Source organism: Ictidomys tridecemlineatus, chromosome 7 (genome assembly GCF_052094955.1).
Source record: "Ictidomys tridecemlineatus isolate mIctTri1 chromosome 7, mIctTri1.hap1, whole genome shotgun sequence".
Classification (NCBI taxonomy): domain Eukaryota; kingdom Metazoa; phylum Chordata; class Mammalia; order Rodentia; family Sciuridae; genus Ictidomys; species Ictidomys tridecemlineatus.
Window position 1 is genome coordinate 143,995,697 of NC_135483.1, and position 12,386 is coordinate 144,008,082.

At 50.3% G+C, this 12,386-nt stretch overlaps 1 protein-coding gene across 1 annotated transcript; it reads right to left on the reverse strand.

Moving 5' to 3' along the window:
- Nucleotides 1–552: 552 nt before the first annotated feature.
- Nucleotides 553–4,180, reverse strand: Evx2 (even-skipped homeobox 2). Its single transcript, XM_078016402.1, has 3 exons — nt 3,754–4,180; nt 2,587–2,864; nt 553–1,257 (listed from the first exon to the last, which is right to left on the reverse strand). Exons 1-3 carry the CDS (start codon nt 4,178–4,180, stop codon nt 553–555), a joined length of 1,410 nt encoding a protein of 469 aa, XP_077872528.1.
- Between the last annotated feature and the right edge of the window lie 8,206 nt (nt 4,181–12,386).

The window sequence follows — 12,386 nt, forward strand, 5'->3', positions numbered from 1 at the left end:
ACCTCCTCCCACCCTCGTTTAAAGAAAAGAAGGAAATGTTAGAAAAAAAAGAGCAGCAGCATAAACCTTGGGGGTGGGGGTGACTCCGCCTCCCACAAGCGTTAGCGCACACTATTCCCTCTTCGTCGTGGTTCTGCATTGCTTCTGGCCACGTGGTTCTACCGAGAAACTCAGGCGTGAGGGCGCACAGCCAGGGCTCAAGACCCGGGAGAACTTCTTTGGGGATAGGGGGATTGTCTTCGGGGAGACCAAGAGCTCAGAAAGAGGTGGGAAGCGGGACCCAGATGGCAGGAAACATTTTGAGGAGGGAAAAGAGGGGAGAGACGGTTGGGAAATACAAAAATAGAAATAATTTGGGGGGACGCCCGCCAGGCTTTCGCGCTGACTCCTTCCCTCCAATTCGCGGCAGGTTCCTTTCAACCTCCTGCACCCCGGGGCGCCCCCTGGCGACAGCGGTAGCAGCGGGAAGCGCGCCGAAAGGGCAGGGGGTGCACAGGGGACTCCCGGACACCCGCAGAGCTACAGGCACGGCCCCCTGGCGGCACGACGTAGTTATCTGGTGAGCGGCGCCTCGTCCCTCTGGTCTGGCGGGCTCACGGCGGTCTTGCTAAGCACTGCCGCAGAATAGGGTAAGAAGCCGCTCTCGGAGCGCGGCGCCCCGGCGCTGCAGCCGAAGTCCGAGCCCCCCGCGGCCCCAGCGCCACCGCCGCCACCTCCACTTCGGGAGCCCAGGGCTGCGGCGGCTGCAGCTGCAGCCGCTGCAGCGGACTGACTGCTGTGGCAACTGAGGCATGAGCAGGGCGCAGAACCGCCGCTGGGGGGCGCCCCGGCCGCAGCCGCCGAGGAGGCCGCAGCCGCTGCAGCTGCTGCAGCTGCGGCGGCGGAGGCAGCACTGTTAAGCCCCGCAGCGGCCGCGGGCGCCTGGTAGAGACCCGGGTGGCGGAAGCTGCACAGCAGCTCCGGCCGGGAGTAGGGATGAGAGAGGGCGCGGAAGGTGTCCAGTGGACGAATGGAAGTAGCAAAGGGCGACGAAGCTGCGGCCGCTGCACCAGAAGCTGCGGCCGCAGCTGCTGCCGCCGTGACGCCCACGTGTGGGTAGTAGTGCAGCGGCACGTGCGAGTGGAAAGGGTAGGGCAGGCTTCCGGTGGCGGCCGCATGCGTCATCATGTAGGTGTAGAAGCTGGGGTCGGCTGGGTGCGGCCACGACATGGCCAGACGCTGCCGCTTGTCCTTCATGCGCCGGTTCTGGAACCACACCTGCGGGGAGAGCCGCGCCGCGGCCCGAGTTAGGGAGCGCCCCATTTCCCCAGTCCCCGCCCCGGGCCTCCCAGCCCCTCCCTGCCCTTCGAATGGTCTGGCCTTCTCCTCTCACCCTGGGCTTAGCCCCAAGTGCCCTCTGCTCTCCCAGTTGGGACAGTGTGGACGGCAATGTGTAGATCACCGTAGGCACACCTTCCTCAGCGAAGAAGAGTTTTATCTCAAGTCAGCCTGCTGCGGCTCCTGGACTGTGGCTTTCTTAGTTCTTGCTGCATATTTTCGTCCCAACCCAACCTTTCCTCTCCCTCCCACCACCCACCGACCGGTGTCCAGCCTCGCTGAGCACCCGGACTCTCAATCCCAGGATTTGCACGGGGATTCCGAACAGCCTCTGAAGAGAGGCTGTGGCGCAGTTTTTCTGAGAGGTCGCGGTGCCAGGTCTTGAGCCCTCAGAGTTTCAAGGACCTGCCCCTGGGGGCACGGGTCCGATTAGGGTATTGAAGGGATGATTTTGTGGGAATCATTTGCCTTAAATGAGTGGCGAAAGCAATGTCCCCATAAACTGGGAAGGGGACTTTTCTACCCCTCCTAACACAGTGTCTAATAAAGACATTTGTCACAACCCTAAATTAAAGAAAGCCCTATCAAACTGGAGGAGGGCCTCCACATCCTTTTATCCCATGAAGTTTGCTCTTTTTCTAGAGGGTTGAATGCTCCATTAAGTGTTTACCAAGTCGCCCAACCTGCCGACTCTCTCAGCCAGGCGTATAATAAAAAAAAAATAATAATATAAATACACACACACACAATTTCGTTGCGTTTTCTCCCCAGGAGGTTGACCTTTTCCCGAGAGGGGAAAAAAATGTTTAGGAAACTACGTTCTCAGCCCAATCGATTTTTAAAAGACTATCCTTTTCTCCATGTATTAACGATTTATGTGAAAAATAAATCTCTAAAATCAAATGAAGTTTCATTTCGGGTTCGTGCCAGAGGAACAAAGACCAGTTGGCTTTGTCGCATAGGGGAAAGTGGGACCAGGGCATGGGCGAGGAGGCAACTGGGGAGGCAGGCGTTGGGCAGAATCAAGCAGAAGCGAGGGCGGGTTTGAGCCACCGGCGCCGCCATTCTGGGGTCTTCCCAGGCCAGCCAGGCCGGGTAGCCGTCAGGATTCGGCATAGGAGGAAGAAATAAGCCAACTCCTTGGGTGACAACCCCCGCGGATTTCCAGGCCCTCGCTGAATCTAGCCACCCAGAAAGGAGAAAGAGGGAAAAGAAATCAACCCAGACGCCCCGGGGGAGACCAAAGCAGGCGCGCGTAGGAATCGATACCTTGATGGTGGTTTCGGGCAGGTTGAGCGCAGCGGCCAGTTCGCACCGGCGGGGCCGCGACACATAGTTCTCTCGGTAGAATTCTTTCTCCAGGCGCGCGATCTGCTCACGGGTGAACGCAGTTCGGTAGCGCCGCACCTGATCTGCGCCAGAGCCAGAGCCGCCCAACGCCGCACCCCCGCCGCTGCCGCCGCCGCCGCCGCCTCCATGCAGGCTGCCGAGGCCCGAGCCCGACGCTGACGTCGTGGTTCCAGCCGCCGAGCCGCTCTCCGTGTACCCTGGCAAACAAACAGGCGACAGCACATGGGTTTCTGTGGGGGCCTAGAGCCCTGCAATAGGGGAAGTCGCGTCAGGAAGGAAAGTCGCTGCCGGAATTGATGGGGTCTGTCATGCTTACAAATTGCTGCCGTTAATGGAATCAATAAAGTTTGAGGAGCCCTTCATAACCAAATAATAGAAATGGAATTGGGGGATTTTTTTTTTTTTTTTTTTTTTAGTAATTAGAAATTTTCCACTGAGGAGGAAAACTGGCAGAGAGAAAATGCCTACCTCGGGGCGCAGTTTGAGACCCCAGGGTGGCTTTCTGTACAGCCTCTAGCCTTTCTTTGACAGTTTTTGTTTGTTTGTTTCAGATTTGGTTAAAAAAAATATTTGAAGTTTCCAAAACAGCAGCTCAAACCAGAGCCGTTAGGGGGTGGAATCTACTTTTCAACTCTTTCTTCCCGGGGCCTAAGCGGTCGAGCAAAGGCGCCGGGAGAGACTCCCTGACTTACCCAGAAAATAACTCCCTCCACCCGGCCCTGAGAGCTCAGAGGTGGCGGGGTTCAGAGAAGCTGTTCAGAGTACCCTGCCCCGAGACGTCTTGGCCTCTCGCTAGGGGTCTGTCAGCTCGCTCTACCTCTCAGACCCGCACACAGAAATATTTTCTCGAACGCAGGAGCCAGGACGAGCGGGGCCTGGAGCTCCAGGCTCCGCAGGCCTGCGCCGCGTGAGAGGGCTCCAGGAGTGGAACCGGTGGGCAGTCCCTAGCATGCGTCCTACACTCGCAAGTTCGGTACAGCTTGCTTGCGGAGGGTCAGAGAAGGGCAAAGCCACCGGGAAGGACTAGTGAGGGCCGCGGAGAAGCAAGGAAGACCGGACTGTAGAGTCCGCGGGCTGAGCGTTTACCTTTGCCATTGTTTTCCTTGAGCGGCGCAGCGCCGAGGCCGCTGGGGGAACGAAGCGCCGAGCAGCCCACCTCCACGTCGCTGCTCATGTCGGCCTCGGCGGCCGCCTCTGAATAATGGCTCGGCTTCTTGCGGCTGTCGGTAGCGGAGGCGATTTCGGAGGAGACGGTGCTTTCGCTGCCCGGGTGCTGCAGGTTGAACAAAGTGTCTATTTCGAATTTGCCCTTGGCGGGGAGGTCTCCCAGAGCGCCGTGTAGGGGGGCGGAAGGTAGGCGCGGACTGAGGCGAGCTGGGTGCTGCGAATTTTCCAGGGCCTCCAGCACAGCACTGCCAGCGGAGTCGGACAAATTGGAGAACCTCTTGCTGGCGGTAGGGCTGTGGAGCCCTCTCTCCATCAGAATCATCTCTTTTCTTATTCTTTCCATCATCTCAGCTTTCTAAAAAATGTCACAGTGGCCCGGCTGTCCCGTCCTAATGATGCTCTGCGTCTAGGGCTAATTCTCATTCAGCCCCAGCAAGCGCCTCTAAATATTATTATCTCTTTTGGAGGGAGGCGGAAAAATTGTGGGATGCCAGAGCGAGGGAATGACTGGTCAAAATGACCCATACATCCTTCCGAGCCCGAGATGTCATTCATCAAAAAGTAGCGCCCGCTCGTCATTAAGGTACGAATGACGCCGTTCGAATAATCATTTATTGTAACAGGTTTATAAGCAAATAAATACACGCTCCTGTCAGTGGGTAATGAAGGCGACTTCAGAGCAGACAAATAGATCCAGGTAGAAGATGAGAAGAGACAAGAAGTGAGGAAGAAGGCTCCGGTCCTTTGCCCGTTCGGAGCCAGTTCTGCTCGCCCGGGGGTTTGGCCTCGGGGGTGAAATTGACAGTCTGATTAATAGAGCGCGCCGCGGCACATTTCCCCCTTCATTTAGGGGCATCATTACGCTCTCAGTTTGCTGGGTTGCCCCTTAGGTCCTAATCATGCAGCGCCTTCCTCATTTTTCCATGGACACAGATATGTGTTAAATAATAGATAATGCTTTGATTTTTTCCAGAGTAGATCCTCAGGAAGATTTTTTTAAAAACATTTACAAGCTGGGGGCGTAAGGGGGGGGACAAGGGGGAGGATGCAGGAAGAGTTGCGTAAGGAGAAGACCTTGCGCGGCTCCTGACTGGATTACTTATCTTTCTGTTTTCAGAACCAAATATGTATTTTATTTAACAAATAGGAAGCTGAGTTCTCTGCCTAGCTACTTCTTCGTCTCAGCCTGGGTGTTCTCCTCCCACAGAAGAGGGGGGAGAAGAAGGGAGGGAAGGAGGGGGAGGGGGAAAAGAGAAGAGGAGAGAGAGAGAGAGAGAGAGAGAGAGAGAGAGAGAGAGAGAGAGAGAGAGAGAGAGAGAGAGAGAGATCTGTAGATTTGTAGAGTTTTGAAACCGCTTTCTTGCTACGTGGCCAGGGAAGTATGTTGGGCCCGCTGTTCCAAACCGAAATCATTAAATCCTCCCTGATTTTTCTAAGTTTGCCTGGTTTGTTCTGAACTCGAAGTCCTTAGTTTGGTTTTTTTGTTTTGTTTTTGTTTTTAACTTTTATATTTCTGCTGATGGATAGACTTCTCACCTACTCATTTTCCCTGGGGGAAGTGAACTACACTGGACGACTTGAAAGCAGAATTCGACAGCTAACTTTAAACATAGTCGCGATTTACAGTGCCATACGGGGCCGCACCGAATCCACTTTTTATGGTTGCCAGTTTCCCCCTTCCCTCCTCAAATTTGATTATTTGTGCCCAAGTAAGTGGATTTCGAGGTTAAAGGGGGTGGGGGTTAGAGGAGCGTCAGCCGCCTTCTGCCTCTGCCTTTCCTTCTTTTGCCCTTGATTCTGTCTTTCCTCCTTCCTCCCTTTACACCCTAGTCCCTTCCTTACCTGTGGCCCCTCGTGTTCCCAGCGCTGAGTCCGGGCGATGAGAGTTCCCAACCAACCTTGCTGCTGCTCCTTGCGGCCTGAGGTTGGCGGCTGAGCCTCTTGGCGTTAACTTTGATAGTCATAATGACGCCGGTGGCAACCATTTTAACGAAGATCAATCTTCACTCAAGGCCGCTCCTCATCTCCTCCCGCGCTTGTGCCCCACCCTTCCCCGACCTCCGGATGCATTATGCCCGCCCGCCTGTGGCACCAGGGCGAAAACAGGGATGGGACACCGAGATCCAACTCCTGAGCTTCTGAAGCGACCAGGAGACCCTAGCAGTCTGGGCGCTGTGCGCGGGTCCTGCATCCCCGCCCCAGAGCCAACTCAGACCCCAACCTGGGCCCCCTCCTTTCCTCCTTCTGACACACCCAACACATCGAGGTGCATTGGGGCAAACCCAGGGTCTATTTGCCCATCTGTCTGTTGGCGCTTTCCTTTTAACCTTAGACCCATTGGGGGCGCGTCAGGAATGAAAGGGGAGGCGAGGTGTGAAGTATATTTATATACATATATACACATATAGTCATTGCCAAAAGTTTCTCTACTGTTCCCCTTGGCGCCAACTTACTTCAACATCGCGAGCTTTGCTTGGAAAATCAATTCCACCTCTTTAAGGTAATAAACGGAAAGCTCAATAGGCATGCTGAGGCTGGGGGCAGAGAGACCGCTGGGCATTCGGCAACATTCCGAGGATTCTATCAGCCATCCACCTCCTCCCGTGCCCCTGTTACCACTCAACACCGAGCTCTCACGTTCTCATCATGAAGACTTTGGGGCCATTAGCTCGTCAGGAGCCCAGCCCTGTGGACGCCCCCACCCGCTCCCCAACTCCAACAGCCAGATCCACGAATTCTGGCAGGCGCTGTCCCCTTGATCTAGGAAAGGTGCCCCGCTACTCAATCCTCGCTTGCTCTAGGGACTAAATGGGGCACTTTGGTCCAGGCTCGGGTCCGTGGGGGGCCAAGATCCTGGCGGCGGTGGGGGGAAGTGGAGGCATTGCCTGAGCGGAAATCCGCTGATGCCTTTATTGCTGTCGTTTGGCGCCCCCATCTGTTTTCCTCGCGGTTTAGGCGGCTGTGAGAGGCTTTTCAAATACAGCAGCCGCTGGGGTCTGGGGTGCAGACAGGCACCGTTTCCTCTATCACCCAGCCAGCTCACGGTCTCCCACTTCCTCGCTTCCTCTGGGATCTGGTGTCTCTAGTTCCAAAGGCAGCTTCAAACCCGACCTGAGTCTATTGAAAAGGGACAAAACCATTTTTGGCGGCACCTTCATTCATTAGTGGTTTAGAAAACTATTTTGCACCTTTTAAATAACACTAAGTTTGCGTTTCTAACACGTTTATTCCAATAAGTATATTTGAGACCATGTCAGGGAAACTACTCACAGTAAAAGACACCTACCATTTTTCACTACTGCATTTAGCAGACAATGTTTCCTGGAGCGCAGTGAATATTCCATTTCAGTATTTAGTGACCCTTAATTTACTTATTCTCCATACCCACTAGTTGTAGTAATATTGGCTAATTTACATAAAGTCCTTATATGTAATTGCAGGTGCTTCTTACCTGTATTATTATCTCTTCTAAATCTCACAGCAACTCTGAAATTAATTACATTTCCCTCTTAGACACATAAGTTTAGCGACTTGTTCGTGATTTAAATTTATCTCCAACAATATAAAAGCCTTAAGGTAGTTCTAAATTTTGAATAGCTTTTGTTTTGTTTTATTTTTCTCATATTTTGCCTGTCTTATTTAAATTCAGGCCTACTTCAAAAAAATTGTAAGAGTAGAGAGAACAGCACAGTACTGTTAATGTTTATGGATGAAATTTCACACCTCTTCCAGAATCTAGAGGCTAAGGCTGGGAACAGGATTGTCAAATGTTCCAAGTTTTTAGATGCAGCCTCTGGTTCCTTCAAGCTCTCCTACCCACTACCAAGGTACAGGGCCCACTCAGTACGACAAGAATCCAACCCACGAGGCATAGCTTGGCAGTGATTTTTAAGATGGGGGTGAAATGGAGTGCGGGAAAGATTTTTCTCCATACAGTTTAAAAAGCACTTTTTGCTTGAAAGAATGAACAACATTAATGAAGCCTAATTTTTTGTTTATTTGTTTTGTTGGGCCTCCAGACTAAATATTTGCAGCGGGTCCTCTGGGGTGAAGTGGTAAATAAACATTTTTTGGCTTGAGACTTCAGGTAATAAAAATCTATTTCAGCTGCCAGAGGGGAGTGGAGCGGGTAAAACTAGAGCTACAGAAGAGCCTCGCGGCGGTTTCCTAGCCAAGGGTTTCGGGTAGCTGCAGCCACCATCCAGTGAAAACGCATGCTTTCTTGAGAGCTGGGGCCAGAGTGTGGTGGGACAGCGGGAACAACCACAGTCTGGGGGGAGCTCGTGGCACGTTTTCTTTGGGCTAAGCGCAATCCCCCACGGCTGGAGGTTTCGATTTTTAAGGAAGGACTGAGGGGTTGAAGAACCAGGCCTGACTTGGTACTAACTACTTCATGCTCCATCCCTGAGCAGGCAAGCCTTTGGTTCTCTGTCTCATCTGGGTCAGTTTAGTTGCTTCCGTCTCCCCCTTCCCTTGAAATCCCGCGACACACCTGGGACAGTTATGGGTGAGGGGTTGGGTGGGTACTTTTTTCCCTGGACACTGGGGCTACACAGACCCACCGCCTGCCCCAAGCTCCTCTGTCCTCAGAAGCGACCGGAGAACTTGCAGGGACATCTAGCGCCAGGCGTGGGGAATTGCGCGCCGCCAGTCAGGGAAGCGGATTCTGACCACTGGCATCCCTACGCCAGCCTCCGGACTCCACCTTCACGTTTAGGCACTTTCCTAGCCTTCATCACTACCTTGCTGGTGATCACGACGTGGATTCCCCGTGAAGACCGTGAGTTCTGCTAAATGAAGATAGGTAGATAGACTTATTTTCTTTTGCCTCAAGCGATTGCATAATGAGCATTTATTGGGGTTAAACTAACAATAGTTTTGCTAGGAAAATGTATTCTTTTAGATCAACTCCACACCTTGAGAGAGCTCTGACAAAACAGCAAATTGCTGCCCCAGTTTTTATTTTATTTATCAAAAGCGAGAGGGGCAACAAGTCACCAGGTCCTCCAGCTATGGCCCCACCCTCCTGTTCCCCCCCTCCCATCATCCCCAACCCCGTGAGATTAGTGCTTCTCTGCCAAGGAAGATCCTCGCTGTTTAATTCCCTCCAAGGCTGGAGGAGTTTTCGCAGTTCCAAAGGAGGGCTACTGCCCTATGGAAGGCGAACCAGGTTTCACCAAATGCTGCTTTGTGTTTGGAGTGGGTCTTTGTTGTTGTTACAAACGATTTTCATTTAATAAAGTCTAGTTTTGTTGTTAAACCTAAACAGATTACATCTTAGACATGCCAACTACCCCAATGCAGGATTCCACTTTGTGCCTATTGCTAGAGCCCCTTTTTCTGCATCCTAGGTTGTGTTTTGGTTTTGATTTTTTGCTTTTTTGGTTGTTGTTTCTTTGAAATTTCCACCCTGAGAGACACTGGGTATGGCTAGAGAGGGAGGTTAGCTCCAGAGTTGGCAGGACACAGACGTGGTTGAGAACACTGTCCAGCCAGTTCCACTGGACTTAAGACTTTATTTGGAATTAAGTCTCTTTGTACAAACTCTGACTTCTTACAGGTTGGTTAATTAGGAGGGTGTCCTGCACTTCCTGGTTGTGGCCATCAAGGTAAATGCTTTCAAAGGAGTCCCCAGGATCCCACTTTGATAGGACCCTGTCATCCTGGTCTTAATAGCCACTGATTATGTGGTTAATTGAGTTCATTGCTGTTTTGGCAAGCACAGCAACTTTAACAAAGGTTCCCTGAGTTCAATCTGCAACACAGAAAAAAAAATCTAAATCTAAATTGCGTTAGATGTTTACCCATTTCAACCCAGGGCAGGAGCATAATTTGAAAGATCATCTACAAGGAAGAAAAGCAAGGCTTACTTCCATAACAGCATCCATGACAAAAAAAAAAAAAAAAAAAAGGTGTTTGTGGAGAGAGGAGGAAGAGGAGCAAATGTTGAAAGAATAAAGTGGGACTTTGGGCAACAAAGAAAGTTATGAGTTTTTCACCCAAATCAGGAAATGCATCAAAATATTTCATGAAAGAACATGAAAGAATTTGGAGCCATTTGTCATTGCAAAAGTCTTTCGTTTAGCAAAACCTATTTCCGTTATTAAAACCTCAACATGATACACAAGGATGGGGGGAGGGAGAGAGAGAGTTATGTAGGGCTCAGTCTGTGCTTCAGGAAAACCAAAGAAAATGATTCCCATTACGTTTAAATCCAAAATCAGTTCAGATACAGGATATATAAGCTAAATGAAATGTTTCTGCAAATTCAACTATGAGCATCATACTTTAGTAACATAACAGTCCCGACTTTACCTAGTACTCAGCCATGGCCCTACTATCCAACAGTAGTAGTTGCCCTTGGGTTCTGGAACTTAAAAGGCCCACGTAGGGCTGATTCAGAGCCTCTTTCCTAGGTTGAACCCCCTCCTACTGGGCTGAGCCTTTAATAATTAGGAGGCTTGCATCAGAATAGTGAGAATCAAATTTTATTATTCAAAATCTCCCTCTCTGCCCTTTGGGATGGACAGAGAAACCCCAAGTCTTGCAAAGGATCCAAAGGGCATTTGGAAGCAGTGCCTAAGATTGAGAAGTCTCAGCCTAAGCATTAATTCAAATTTTCCTTCTAGGAAAATTAATGCACCGCATGGAAATTTAAGTCTAAAGCAATGGTCCGCCTGCAAGCAGAAACTTGATGGATTCTTCCTTCCTATTTGATTTGACTTTTTAAATTTTTTTTTTACAATTGGTTGTTTAAATATATTTATCAGAAAGAAAATGGTACTGAAATCCAAGAGCATAAAACTACCAAAGTGTTTAGTTTTAAGAAACTAAAATTCTTTAGTTCCAGTTATGCTTTAGACATATTTAAATAAATCTGGGGTTGTGTTTTGTTTCTTAGGTCAGAGAAAATTTGAAAGTATCTCAATGTTTTCCTGCTCTGAGAAAAAGAACAAGTAACAAAAAGTGTCTCAGGTGGCCTGTGGTTAGTGATGTGGTACTAAAATGGTTGAGTAAATCCCTAGCTAGTCCCTTCCAAAAAGTCCACAACTCTGTCACCTGTTCTAGTCAGCCTTTTAAAAATGCAATCCAGATTTCATTGCTAACTTTTGCCTTTTTTCCCAAGTAGTCAAAATTGTTCTCATCAGCAAAATTCTATTATCTACAATTCTGCAAAGTTCAGGCTGCCCCTGTCTTGAATTTGATCATGAACATGTCTAGGACTTCAAAAAGGTCAAACTAATTCTCTTGCTTTTCTTTTCCAGCACCTCTCTCATAACTTTCCCCTTTATTTGAGCCTTTTATGGTTACTGTGTTTTGCATGTCAACACTCTCAACACCAGCAGCCCACCCTGCAATGCCAGGCCAGGCCCAGGAGAGTCTTGCTGGCTTTTTTTCTTCATGTTATTCAGGGCCTGTCTTCGGTCTGGGAGCAATGGGACTGGGTGACCAGTTGACCTCACCAATCACAGGTTTAGGGGAGTGATTTTCTTGGAGATAGGCTAGCCTGGAGAGTTAATGCCACAAAAACAAATTGGGTCACTCTGAGGGCTTCCACACCCATCCTAGCACCATTGGTCGTTCTTAACTAATACTGCTCCTAAGACAGAGCTTGGGAGGACACAGGACCCATACTGGATATTAATTGCTAAGATCAGGGGGATGATGGGTTGGCGCTCTAAGGCATAGAGGAATGGCAGGGGGGATAAAGAGGAATCAGGGACAGTAATTCTTAACACTCTGGCAACAGTATCCCAGAGGTGGGTCTAAGCCCCACCAGAGCTGTTGGAAGCCTACCTCATCCCATAGAAATCAGACCTAGATGCTCTTGGTTGCTCCCATTACAAGTTTTCACTTGTGAAAAGTGCCCTCTTAACTTGCCCCTCTTAGTTCTATGCAGTTGATAACTTGAAAAAGGAAGCGAAACAAAGGTTCTTGGGAAAGTGAAGTTTTCAATTAATTGGCGTGAGTAAGGGCGGAGGTGGGTGGTGGCTGCAAAATGCAAGAGGCCGGTAGGCTTGTGGGCGAGGCGCAGAAGCTTCGCGACAGGCGGCAGAGTGACTTTCTTCTCCTGCGGCTCTTCCAGGGTGTTTCTACCAGTCTGGAAAGGCCGTGCCAGAACTGGGAAACCCAGCTCCGGAGGAGATTCCCGGCCGGCCTGAGTGTAAAAATGTGGAACAGGCATCCATGAACTTTTTCGCTGGGGCAGATTGCAAGGCTTGCCGCACCGAGTGAGGTGGGTCTTTCCTCTGCTTGATTTTCTTATTGAGTCCCTGCTGCCGCCCTGGGAGCGCTTCGTGGGTATTTTCTGGGTGGAGATTGAGTACGTGTAGAGGAAGGGTCTGATCCAACGACTCTTATTTAATAAGTGTGAAATGTCTTTGCCGGTTAACAATGTCCGAGTTAGAGAACATTGGTTTGAGGTCTAGAGATAGACTAACGAAAGACTGAGCAACAGAATAATAATAATAAAAAATTGGTCTGTTTTCAGTCTGATCATCTCAGTCCTTACTTCGTTTGGTTGTGCAGCTCCAGTGAGCCGAGGAGAGGTG